This window comes from Protopterus annectens, chromosome 6.part0 (assembly GCF_019279795.1).
Source record: "Protopterus annectens isolate FY-2018-M chromosome 6.part0, PAN1.0, whole genome shotgun sequence".
Classification (NCBI taxonomy): domain Eukaryota; kingdom Metazoa; phylum Chordata; order Ceratodontiformes; family Protopteridae; genus Protopterus; species Protopterus annectens.
Genome location: NC_056737.1, coordinates 1,827,795,501 through 1,827,808,285, shown reverse-complemented (window position 1 = coordinate 1,827,808,285; position 12,785 = coordinate 1,827,795,501). Strand labels below are relative to the sequence as shown.

Here is a 12,785-nt window from a genome sequence, read left to right as displayed (position 1 = left end):
CGTAACCAAATCCCCCTACATTTCTCGATCACTTCGAACAACAATACTAGTATTTCCCCTGAAACCACCACAAAACTACTAGGAATTACAATAGATAATAAACTCAACTTTAAGAATCACATTAACTCTACTATAAAAAGTGTGAACAAAAAAATAGGAACCCTATATAGAATTAAACCATTTCTTACCCCAGCTACTAGAATTACCCTAGCTAAGACCCATCTAATCTCTACTTTACTCTATGCATGTCCTATTTATACCAACCTGTCAAAAAAAAACCTTAATAAACTAGTTATATCCTACAACAACATTGCTAGATTTGCTACCGGATCTCCTTTTAGAACCCACCACTGCATTAATCTAAGACAACTTGGCTGGCTCGAACTTCCTAGTCAGATTAAACTTCAACAACTACTAATAGCTCACAAAACCCTGTACCAACCCACCAAAACTCCAATACTCACCAGCCTCATTACCACTTATTATAACCTGAAACATCTACGCTCCTCTAACAAACTTCTGATCAACACTATTACACCTAATAACTCTGCAGGAGATGGCTTATTCTCCAACTCAGTTGGGAAACACTGGAACAAATTACCCGCTGATATCACATCCCTGACTTCTCTTCCTATTTTCAAGAAGAATCTCAAATTGTACCTTAATAAAAAATGGCTCTGCCCCTGTATTAACCCTGACTAGCTTGCTCTTCTGTCTCCTATCACCCTTTCCCTCTCCCCTTTCTCTACCCAATAACCCAATAAATGTTTTCTAAAGTTCCACAGCTACTCTTTAAGACAGGGAACTTACCCTTTGAACAAGTACTCAAAAGCTTCTTTTCTTTCCTCTCTTTTTATGTGTATGTTTTGCCTCCCCTTCATAAAAGTAACTTTTTTAGTTCTATGAAAATAATCTAATCCTCTACTCATCCTATTATATCTCTGATACCTTTCCTATCTTTACCCCACCTCTTTCTCACTTTATCCTTTCTTTTATTCTAAGCTACCTTTAAAATATTGTTCTTTTGCTCATCTAAAAAAAAATGTATATATTGTATCTTTTTTAGTTTTTTTCTGTTTACTGATTTGACTGTCTTAACTTTTATGTAGACTTATTTTTTTGCTATGTATTAAAACTTGGAGCTTTTCTCCCCGGGCCTCTACTGAAAATGGACATATATCCAGTTAGACTAGCCTGGTCAACAAATGTAAAATAAAATAAAATATAAATAGGACCTGCTACAGAGACATGTATGTATCCCAGAGATTACCCCTTTTCTGGAACTGGCTCCCTTTCCATGTGAAATAGAGTCCCTCCCTAACCCACTTCAAGTGTAACGTGGACAATTTGATGGGAAGAAGGAAATTCATCTAATGGACACAGGCAACCTGTAAATATTTCATGTCCCAGACCCCTACTTGTAAATGTTTAATTTCCCAAGCCCCTGCTTACACTTATCAGGGTACCAGAACTTGTCAGAGATTTGGGATTCATGGCTAGGCTTAAAAAGGCCCTTGTGCTTGTTAGCCTAGTAAACACCTATAAGCATATAAAAATTCCCATTTTATATCAAACCCTACTCCTTTTCCATAACCATAATCAAATCTTCTTTAAGATAAGTGGCAATACCCATTTTCCATTAAACATAATATCATTAATTCTTTCATTCCATACGACTCAAATTACATAGAAAATTTTCTTATCTAAATCTGTCTTCATGTTTTTACTTATATTTTCATAATATCCATAGTCAATCATGTTCATTTTTATATCTCCATATTTTTGACACTTTCAAAAAAAAATTCCTTACATAAGTCATTCCACAATTATTTGACTCTCTGACATTACAAATATGTTCCGTTTATTCTTTCTCACACTGTAAACATATTCTCTCATCTTTCTTTTCATTGTAAGGTATATTTGCAATAGCAGATCATTTCTTTATTCCCAACCTCCACAGAAAATCTTGACATTCAACGTTATATTTACATCACCTACTTCTTTCTTTAATTGCTTTAATCTTTGCTTCTAAAACATTTTTCCAGTGGATTTATACAATAATTTTTCTTCGTGCTATTATTTTGCCATGTCTTTCTATCTTCTTCAACTTCATCATTTTTTTATATTCCACATTCTTATCTTTTGTTGATAGTTTTCTATTTCTTCGTTTAAATATTCTTTTGTTTTTTTATCAGTTTTTCATATCCTCTATGAATCAAGATGACACCAGACAAATATGCTGTCTTTCCCAATACCATTGAATTAATGAGATACACTTTTTTCTTATACATTAGTTTATACCTTTTCCATAATAAATAAATATCTTATATTTACTATATTATTAGATCCTATCCTTTCTTATGATCTTCTTACCAAAATTCATCCTTAGAACAAATGTTCTCTTCATAGAAAATTGAAACCTGCCATTTTAATTGTGTCACTCAATTCTTTACTTTTTTCTTTATTGAGCATCACACCGCTTGCTGTTAAACTTTCAGCGAAATAAATAATAACTTCTCTAATCCATTCATTATCTTTAGCTGTTATAATAATGTCATCTGCATAAAACATCATAACAGGAAATTCAACTTCTGTTTGAGTTTTATAACTTGGGTTCTTCATTTTCTGATTTACATCTCTAACAACTGCGTTCATAGCCAAAGCAAATAAAGTACTGCTCATAGGACACCTTTGCCTTATACCATTATTCATATATATCTCTTTATTTATCCATCTATTAATTAAAACCCTTATTTTATTATTATCATAATATGTTATACACACTAGCTTAATCTTAGTATTAACATTGTACATGTCCATTAATTCCATAAAATCTCATGCTGTATAGAATCAAATGTTTTATTAATAACACATACTACAAGTTTTATATCTTCCTTTCTATTTGTATCGTATTATAATTTCTCTCACTATAATAATTCCTGGCATCCCTTTCTCTTATACCATATACATTGTCCTCCATAATATATTGTATCTTTACTAAGGGGTGGGAGGTTGGCATAATGGTTAAGGTATTTACTTTACAAACACAAAGTGCAGGGTTTGATTCTTAGATGGGGTAATCGACTAGGCTTAAAATATACCACAAGGACAGTTAGCCTAGTACTAATCTATGAACTTTCAAACCATTTTTATATTATTGTCATAAATATCTTATAGCATGCATTATATAAAACTATTGGTCTCCAATTTTTTACATCTTTTCTTTCTCCCTTTTTCCATATACATTTTAATATTCACTACATAATTCCTTATATTTCATTCTGTCATTCAACCATTCATTAAATACACATATTAAACATTTGTTTGCCATCCTTCTAAATTTTTATACATTTCAAATCCAATACCATCCAGACCTGGTACTAATTATACATTTAACTGTTTTAATAGCTTTTCTAATTCATATAACGTAATCTCTTTACCAAGTTCTCTATTATTTTACTCAAATTTATTTTTTTACTTTCCATTCCTTTATGTCATGTCTCTTTTGTACTAGACATTTCTTTTATATAACTAACAATTTCCGTAATTTGTTGCTGACTTTTCATTCTGTTACTTTCTTTGTCTTTTATTTCTCCCATTGTACTACTATTCTCTTTTACTATTTTACTTAAATAAGAGGAAACGTTTTATTTTCTTTATTGTAGAAAATATTTTTGTTTATATAACAGTTCTCTAATTCTGTCATAATTTCCTATAAATCTTTTTCTTTCTCATAATAATCGCTATTATTATTTTCCAAATTATTTATCAGTTCTGTACACATTTTAGCATATTCCTGTTTTTTTTTTCCTTTTCTATTTTTCCACCATAAGTAATGACGTTTATATTTTATTTTTTATTTTTATTTTATTTAACATTTGTTGACCTGGAAAGTCCGACTAGGTTCCTCAGAGCCTGTTTTCAGCAGAGGCCCGGGGAGAAATGCTCCAGATACATGTCTTTGGAATGTGGGAGGAAACCGGAGTACCCAGAGAAAGCCCACACAAACACAGGGAGAACATGCAAACTCCACACAGAAGGCACCCCAGCCGAGAATCGAACTGGAAAACCTCTTGATGTGAGGTGACAACGTTAACCGCTGCACCACTGTGCAGCTGTTTCCTTTGAAAGACTCCACCATTCCAACCAACTGACGTAGAATACTCTCATATTAATATATTTCCATAATTGTGTAATGTCGTTCTTTCCTTTTTTCATTCAATTCCTTTTCATTTATTCTTTTTATACTTTTCCTAGCTTTATGTACTCTTCATTATAATATATTTCTACATATATTGCCAAATGATCCATAAAACCTGTAATAATTGTTTCTGCATTATACATATTCCTTTTGATACCAGAAAACAGTCCATTTCAATTTTTAATTTACCTCTCCTAGGTCCATGGTTTTTATTCATATAACTAAGTTTCTACATTTTATTATTTCCAACATATTTTGGACATCTTTTCCTTTTTTTCTTTTTATTACCCCTTAAGTCTCAATTAAAATCTCCTGTCATTATTATATCCATGTTAACGAAGACATAAGTCAATTTTTTTCAGAAATGAATTCTCCCTCTCTTTACTAGTTACATATACATATATAGATATAGCAGTAATTCTATACACTTTTCCTTGCTACTTTAAATCTATAATAGTTGTTCTTCCCATTTTAACTAGTATGACATCCAAAATGTTAATTACTCTTCTGTATAGAATTGCTGCTCCTGAACACTGTTCATTCCTTATATTCCATGTTATTTCCCAATCCCATAATTTTTGTGTGTGTAGTCTTTCTTCTTTTTTTTTTTAATTTCTCCAAGTCTTTTGGGTTTCTAATACCATGACAGGAATGGACCCTATTCCTAAGTCAAAGTATGATTAAAGTTCATGAAATTAGTATTGTTTCAGTCTTTTGATGTTAGCTAGAAGGACTCTTCGCAGCACCCACAATATGCCCAGTAATGACTCCTTCTGCAATTCGTATGGAGTTACATGTACTGGTAACATATATGTGTACAATTGTAAATTCTTTCTTATAACAGTCTTGCCACATTGTTATGGTTTTCAGTATACAGTCCTTTTGCTATTAGTATATAACAACCAGCAACAAGATGTGTGACTGTTTACAATTATGTTTTACAAAACCTACATTCGTCTGTCTCTCCCACATGTTCAATGGACTTTGTAAAACAATGTGTGCATAGTCCAATGTCTTGGACCACCAATATTAACCTTTCATCTTTTGGTTTAAATTCACTTCTCCTTAACCATTCCTGCATGTAGTCTTGATCAACATGAGGTTGTCCAAAGAGTTTTCTATACTTTCAACTATATTTATGCATTTTCCACATTTCTTGCCTTCTCATCTGGTCCTTCGCCTTATATTCTTTCTTTTGTTTTTTTAGCACATTCAGTTGCTGCCTGGTTTTTATCTACTTCTGGTTTAATTTCCATTCCCGCTTGATGTCAAAACTTTCACTACATTTGGGTCTTTTGATGTCAGCAGATATGTATGCAGTCCCACAATTGCAGTTCCATATCTCCTTCACAATGGGGAATATTTAGACTTGGTATACACTTATTTTTATAAATCATTTGATAAGCATGAAGTGTACTTATTGTTTTCCTTTCCACTCTATCCAACACCTTTTGGGGCCTGTCAGTCACTCCAAAACACTAAGGTCTCTGATCCACCCCCACCTGTCCACTCTTCAATTGACAATGTGGGTGATAGGGTTTTGATCCCTTTTAGACACCATTTTTCTGAGGATGTGCTTCGGGTCGTGCAGGAGGCCGGGAAACCCACTACCAGATAATCTTATTAGTCCAAATGGAAGAGCTTTTCTGTTTGGTGTCTTTCTCATAACCTGGATCCACATAACTGTGGAAGTCCCTTTGGTTCTCTCTTAATTGTGTAAATTGATCAATAGTGGGTTGGCATACTGTTCTGTTAAAGCCCACCTGTCAGCTATTTCTGCCTATCTGCCTTTGACTCCCCCTTTAGCTTCTAGATTTGAAGTCAAACAATTTCTTAAAGGTGTCCTTCATATTAGACCTCCCAGAAGCCTTTTCCTCCTTTGGACTTAAAGTTAAGTATTTATATAAGTTAGGACAGGAAGAGCAAATTGGTTTATAGCTTGGACTTTGCTCCTAGATATCAGTGCTGTTTTCAATATTAATTTTAGTCTTCTAAAATATTCCTTGCTAAGTTTTATTTGCATTTGTTCATGTTTTATTGTTGATCCTTTATAAATTCCCAAATATTTATACACTCCCTCTTGTTCAAGTGATTTTATATCACATTCCTGTCCCAAACTGATGTTTTCTCGGTGCTGCGGCTTTCCTGCTTTAAATGTTATCAAGACCAAATGATTATCTCATATCATCTGAAAAAGTTTTGACCACTTGCAGTTGTGCTTTCAGTTCCTCATCTGATGAACTATACAGTTTTAAATCATCTACAAAAAGAAGATGAAAAATCTTTACGCTATGTTGTTTTCTGGGAGCCAAATTGTAGCCATGACCTAATCTGTTAAGTAGACAGCTTAATGGGTTAAGGGCAAGACAAAAGAGCAGTGGTGACCAAGAGTCACCATGAAATGGCCCCCTTTGAATTTCTATCCCTGGAGTAAGAATTTTTCCTTGGTCATGGCTTAATTGCTGTTTCATGGTTGCTGTAATGTAATTGATCAGTGTAGGGTGTATCTTATACATTTTTAAGCACTCTTTTATCTATGAATGAATGTTTAGTTGGCCGCAGTGGTGCAGAGGTTAGTGTTGTAACTTCACAGCAAGAGGTTCTTCGGTTTGATTCTCAGCTGGAGTGCCTTCTGTGTGGAGTCTGCATGTCCTCCCTGCAGTCAAGTAAACTTTAAAGACATGCAGGTAGGTGCGTTAGTGTGTGTTGGCCTTCTGTGAAGGTTGGGCACTGAGCTGGCAACTCAACACTGTAAAAACTCCACTGCCAATCAATAGTGGACCGGTGATCTGTTGTGGCAACCCCTAACTGGGAAAAGCTGAAAGACATTGCTTTTTTATCGATGAATGTTTCTTCCTGTGTTAAAATCCTTATGTCTTTCAAAATAATTATATCCACATCACATTTATTACACCATATCTAAAATTGCTTTTCTTCTAATATTATTTTTCGTACTGTTAACATTCACAGAAATAATCCTTAAATTATTTCTTTCTCTATTTCTTCGTTTAGGAGATATCTTCCTATACTAATTTGTATTAGTAGCTTTAAATTTTCTTTTTCTATCCTTACAGGAAGTTGTTCTTCCTCTTAACATTTTCCAGCTCATGTTCTCTTCATCACTAACTTTTGATTCTGTCTCTAATTTCACTCCTTTATTATTTTTTCAGCATTTCCCCTTTTTTACGGTTTCATCTATTTCTATCTCCTCCTAAGTTCTTTATTTCTCTTTCTCTTTATCGTGGTTTGTAGCATTTAGCACATCCTCTTTTTTCTTGACAATCCATCCATAAATGCCCCTTTTATCATTTATAACATTCATGTTCACATTTTTTTTGTTTCATGCCCTGTTTTACCACATATATAACATTTTTTCATGTCACAATTATTAATTCAATGCCATTTTTTTCAGTAAAAATAAGTGTTTGGCTGCCCCAGTATTTCACAATACCCCTTTTACCATCAACATGTATGACACTTGGAATGTGTACAGTTTTATCCATTTCTATTTTCATAATAATTTTACAGTCCAGTGCACTAGTCCTTAAACCCCTGTTGTCCTAAACTTTTGATATGTTTATTACTTCTTTACATGCATTTTTTAAATGTTCTTTTAAAGTCTGTCTAGCTACTTCTGTTCGGAATTGCATGTGCACTTTCTTTTTAGTCTCTCAAAAATGTACTCTTATTGTATATTCGTTCCAAGAATTATCATTCTGTCTTTTTTCATATTCATGCAAAAATCTTTCCATGGCTTCCACCGTCTCAAAAAATGTCTCAGAATGTGTCTTTGTTAATTAGAATAAATGCCTTTACCTGTTGAACTATTATTCACAATGGTAAAGTAACATTGTCCATGCTTTGCATCTGTCCCGTTCCTTTTCCTTTTTGCTCTGTATCCTTACTACAAACGTTCTTTTTGTGCTGTCTTCTTCTCTTTTCCTCTTTCTCCTGCCTTCTGATAGAACTGCTGCTGCCTCAGCACTTCCTCTTTGCACTGCTTCCCTCCAACATCTCTTTTCCATCCCCTTCGTTTATCCTCTTCATCATGTCACCCCAGTAAACCTTGTTATCTGGCTCACTCTTGTTTATTACGTCCTGTAATAAGTCATCCCGCAACCTTCCTGACTGGAGGGTTGTAACCACGTATTCCTTTACAGTCGCGTCATCAGTTTGCTTAAATAGCCCCTTCTGAAACGCATCCTCAGAATCCTCCATAGCATCACATACTGTCTCTGAGCTGGCATTCGCTTCCGCTGTCTGCTACTGTTCCATTTCGCACACTGTCCTCCCAGCCACCTTGACAGTAGGAACAGGACATGCGCATGTATTTGCTTTCCAACAGCAATGACAGTACAGATTGCAGGTAAGGGAAGTTCCCTGATGGCTGGCCAAATTTCCCCTAGTAGTATAAATACCACTTCAGGTCTCCCCTGTAAAGAGGCTACTAGCCTAATGGGACTAACCTGGTCACCAAAGGATAGACAATAAAAATAAAAATAAATAAATATAGAGATGTACTGAGTAAAGTGTCACTGTATTTCTTAAATGACTTTGAGAGCCATTTAGTATTCAGCAACATTACTTTCAGTTTAATGGTTTATTTTGTTCTAAATGCTGCAGTTAAGTAATGTACCATTAACAAAAAAAAAGAAAATTAAATGCTGGGGAATGTTTCAGAATTAGGTTACAAATGGTATTGTGGAATTAAATAAGATATGCTTTGTAACAGAGCTGTTTTCTCAGAATGTGACACATCCTTGTGGATTCCTTGTAAATATAGACGCTTGGATTGAAAGCATCTAAAGGTTTGTTGAGTGATAGTCCAGCAGGTGACCCAGATGAAACTGTATCCATAATATTTCAGAGGTCTTTACATATATTTATGCAATGCCTGTTGCTTTGTGCTATCCAGTCCACTACCCTATCCTCTCATTGCTAAGCCCTACCGTGTCACCACAACACATTGTGCATGAAAGTCTGCTTTCTCATGGTTGCCCTTTTTCAAAGTGTTTATGTATTAGGCACATTTGTGTTATAAAATAAGTGGACAAAAAGTGACCTGCAGTGCACAATGCAGTGTGGACTAAATTTGAAGGCTGGATGTTGAACCATGGTGGAGCCACAACCATCAGTCATCTAACATGCTTTTGATCATAATTTAATAAACCAAATCAAGTACTAGGACTTATTGTGTAACAAAGCAAAGCATGATGGGTATTCAGCTGTACCTAATGCTGGGATTGTCTCACTTTGAAAAGAATAAGTGGCAATTTATGCAGCTGTTCCTGATAGAGACTGAAAGGCAGAATGCACAATAGCAGCACCAGAGACAGAAAGGCAGAATGCACTATAGCAGCACCACAGACAGATTTATCAAGTGTGGCATTTCACTACAGTAGAGCAGTTAACACCTTAATGAAGCAAGCCAGTTGTGATGATGAAAATGATAACCATCTTAACTTCAAAGTATTACTTTGTTCATTTTTACAGAACCACAATTTATATTATGTAACATAAAATAGATGAGTGTTGGGACTTTGAGAAGTATTTATTTCATTTGTGGGTTTAAAAGGGTGCTGGGTAATTTTAATTACCCAGCAACTACAGCCTTAACTGGGTAGTTAAGTACTGACACCGGCTGTTATTCTCCATAGTACATGCATTATCTTGTATATGAAAAAGATACAAAAACAAGTCCTATGAGTGTATTAGTATGGTGCAGTTTCCCTTCAGTTTTTAGGAATTATGCTTCTGTTTGTTGGTTAAAGTTTTTAACTACTGTCTTTATATATATTTGTATGTATTGTATGTATCGTTCTATCTATATCTCTATGTATGTAGCTAGCTATCTGTGTGTGTGTGTTTGTGTGTGTGTGTGTGTGTGTGTGTGTGTGTGTGTGTGTGTGTATAAAATCTATATAACTATAGATTAATGTAGATAGACATTGATCAATATAGATGTATAGATATATATAAGCTAGTAATTATTATTTTATGAGGTATTCAGAGCAAGTTACAGAAAAAGTTATAGTGAGCAATTCCTAGTTCTAACAGAACTGGTCCATGAAGCATGAAAGAGATAATAAATGACCACTGGAGTTTAATCACAGAGTTATGATTCAAGTGGTTGTTGGGTAATTAAAATGACCTCAAAGCTATGGAGTTGGCTTCTATGTCAGTCTTTATCATAAGGATCATTATGATGCCATAACTACATTTTGCTATAACCTGCTAATTTTTATTTATGTTTTTGTACGAATTCCAGGTAAAAGATGAAAAAAAGAGTCAAGAAGTCTTTGACCTTTCAGAGTATGAAAAATGTGAAGAACTAAAGAAAGGGAAAAGCCGGAGTAAGAAGAATCATAGCAAGTTTATGCTGGTGCGGTGCAGACAGCCTGGCAATACTGTGAGTTATTTGCAATTTTCTGACCTTTTTCCTTTTTTTGGTTTAACATTGTTCAGAAAATTAAAGTGTAAAGATTATATTATTCCAAAAGATTTTCATTGCATCCTTGCTTTATAGTATTTGTACAGCATACCTGGTATTATATTTTACGACTTGCTGTTCTTATATTTTCTGGACTCGCTACATTTTGTATTGCTAATTACGTTTCACAGATCTGCAGTTTATTGTAAAGGGGTGCTATAATCTATTTCTGGGCCTTTCCTGAAAGGAAAGCATTACTTCCCTGTATGCAAAAGTAATGAGTAGTAGTGCTAATTTTCCACACACACACACACACACACACACACACACACACACACACGTGTGTGTGTGTGTGTGTGTGTGTGTGTGTATACATTACATCTTTATTCAAGTAATCTTGTAAATACTGTAATTAACAGTTGCAAAATTATGTACAGAATGTAAGAATGGAGTTTTGTTTTTTTCAATCAGTGGCTTGATATATTTGTGTCTAGTAAATTCCAATACTGGCATTTTTTCAAGTGCTCTGTTTGGATCTTACAAGCATAAGATGCTGTATTGCCTGAGTCACACGAGGCCAGAAACAGCAGTGACTGTAAAAGTCAAGCTTGCTTTCAGGTAAAACAGCAACAAAAGAATCTGTGTCAAAAGGTATCTTACTTTTAATATATACAGAAAAAAAGGAATGTTTTGCATTTATTCAGTGCTGAAAAACATCCCAACTAAACTTAAGTGTTGGATTCTTAAAGATTTAGTCATCAAGACAGCAAAAAACATCAGTTGTTAGCTATTTCAGAAATCTGAAGGACTTGTACAGTTATAAAGATTGCTTATTTGTCTGCTGTTCGCAGTGTACAGATGTTTGCTCTTTCATTTGTGCAGTTTATTGTAGAAAGCAAATTATGTACCTTTAAAGTGAAAAAGAATGTTATGTGGAGTCTCAAAAGCATTGAAAAACTTGTCTGCTTCATTGAAGTTTTACTTTTGTCTACACTAATTTACTGTGAGAAGTTCTTTCCCCGAAAAAAATATTGTTTTGGATGTTACATTATATAGATATAATTTATTTTGATTGTTATTAGATATATTCAACTGACTAAAAAGCCTTTTTGGTGTTTTGGTGATTTGTTTTGTCACTTTATACACTATATCTCACGGACAGTAGGGGTTACAGATATCAAGTGAAAGTTTGTGTTGGGATGTTATTGAAGAGGACTAAAGAACTGAGTGAGCACTTACATTATAGGGCAGATCAGAGAGGGACTCTAACTCGGTGTGGCTGTCTAGAAGACTCCAGGCAATGCCAAAGTAAGCTAGTTAATGGGAAAGATAGCTTCACTAGTACTAATTAGCAGTGTGTATTATGTAGCAGTCACGCAGCACAGAAAAGGGAAGCAAAATGGGAAACCAGAGGAAGCCATTTTCTTTTAGTTCAATAATTCATACATCTAGAAAGAATAATTCTAGAACTCTGATGAGGGGCATTGTGATGGAACATAAAGGTAGAAGAAACATTTTGGATGAGACAAAATAAAGTGAAAAGGTAGAATACTTTCTGCAAGTCTCAAACCTCTGAAACAGTTTCACAGAAAGTCTGTATTCAGTGAAATTAACTTTGCTCTTTCCCCACTGTTGGATGATAGTGAAGTTAGCATATATAAATCAGAGAGTGGGGGGTCCCCTAATAGCAGATGTAGGAAGGTTTGCCATTCCTACAAAAAAAAGCTTTTTTAAGGTTAGCTAAATATGATTTTCAGCAAATCCATGTGAGAGTCAGAGTTCACTGAAATTACTTTCAGTAAGTTGACATAAATTCAAGCAAAAATCTCTAAGCAGATGCAGAGAAGACCCAGTCATACTCTGACAAAACAAAGAATCGGGTGTACATGAATTAAAAAAAAAAACTGTCTTTCCAAGGCATTGTAGAACATACATAAATTAATCCTGAAAAGTACAAAGGTTTTGTCACATTGTTTGAAAAATGCTCATTGACACAGATGTCTTGAGTATTGCAGTCAAACTTCATGTTTAATTCACTGAATGTGGTTTTCAGTGAAACAAATTCAGAGTTCTGGGACTTGCTGAAACTGCCGTCAGTAAATGCATTGTATTGTTTCTATATCTCATTGTCATACCAAAAGCAGAAGTTCATTT

The 12,785-nt window shown here is 34.3% G+C and overlaps 1 protein-coding gene across 1 annotated transcript in view; it reads left to right on the top strand.

The window, feature by feature from the left end:
- PLEKHO1 (pleckstrin homology domain containing O1) overlaps nt 1-12,785 on the top strand; it is a 528,876-nt gene that overhangs the window by 333,467 nt on the left and 182,624 nt on the right. The window contains exon 3 of the mRNA XM_044075178.1: nt 10,470-10,610. Coding sequence (XP_043931113.1) covers nt 10,470-10,610 — 141 coding nt within the window. The remainder of the gene's footprint in view (nt 1-10,469; nt 10,611-12,785) is intronic.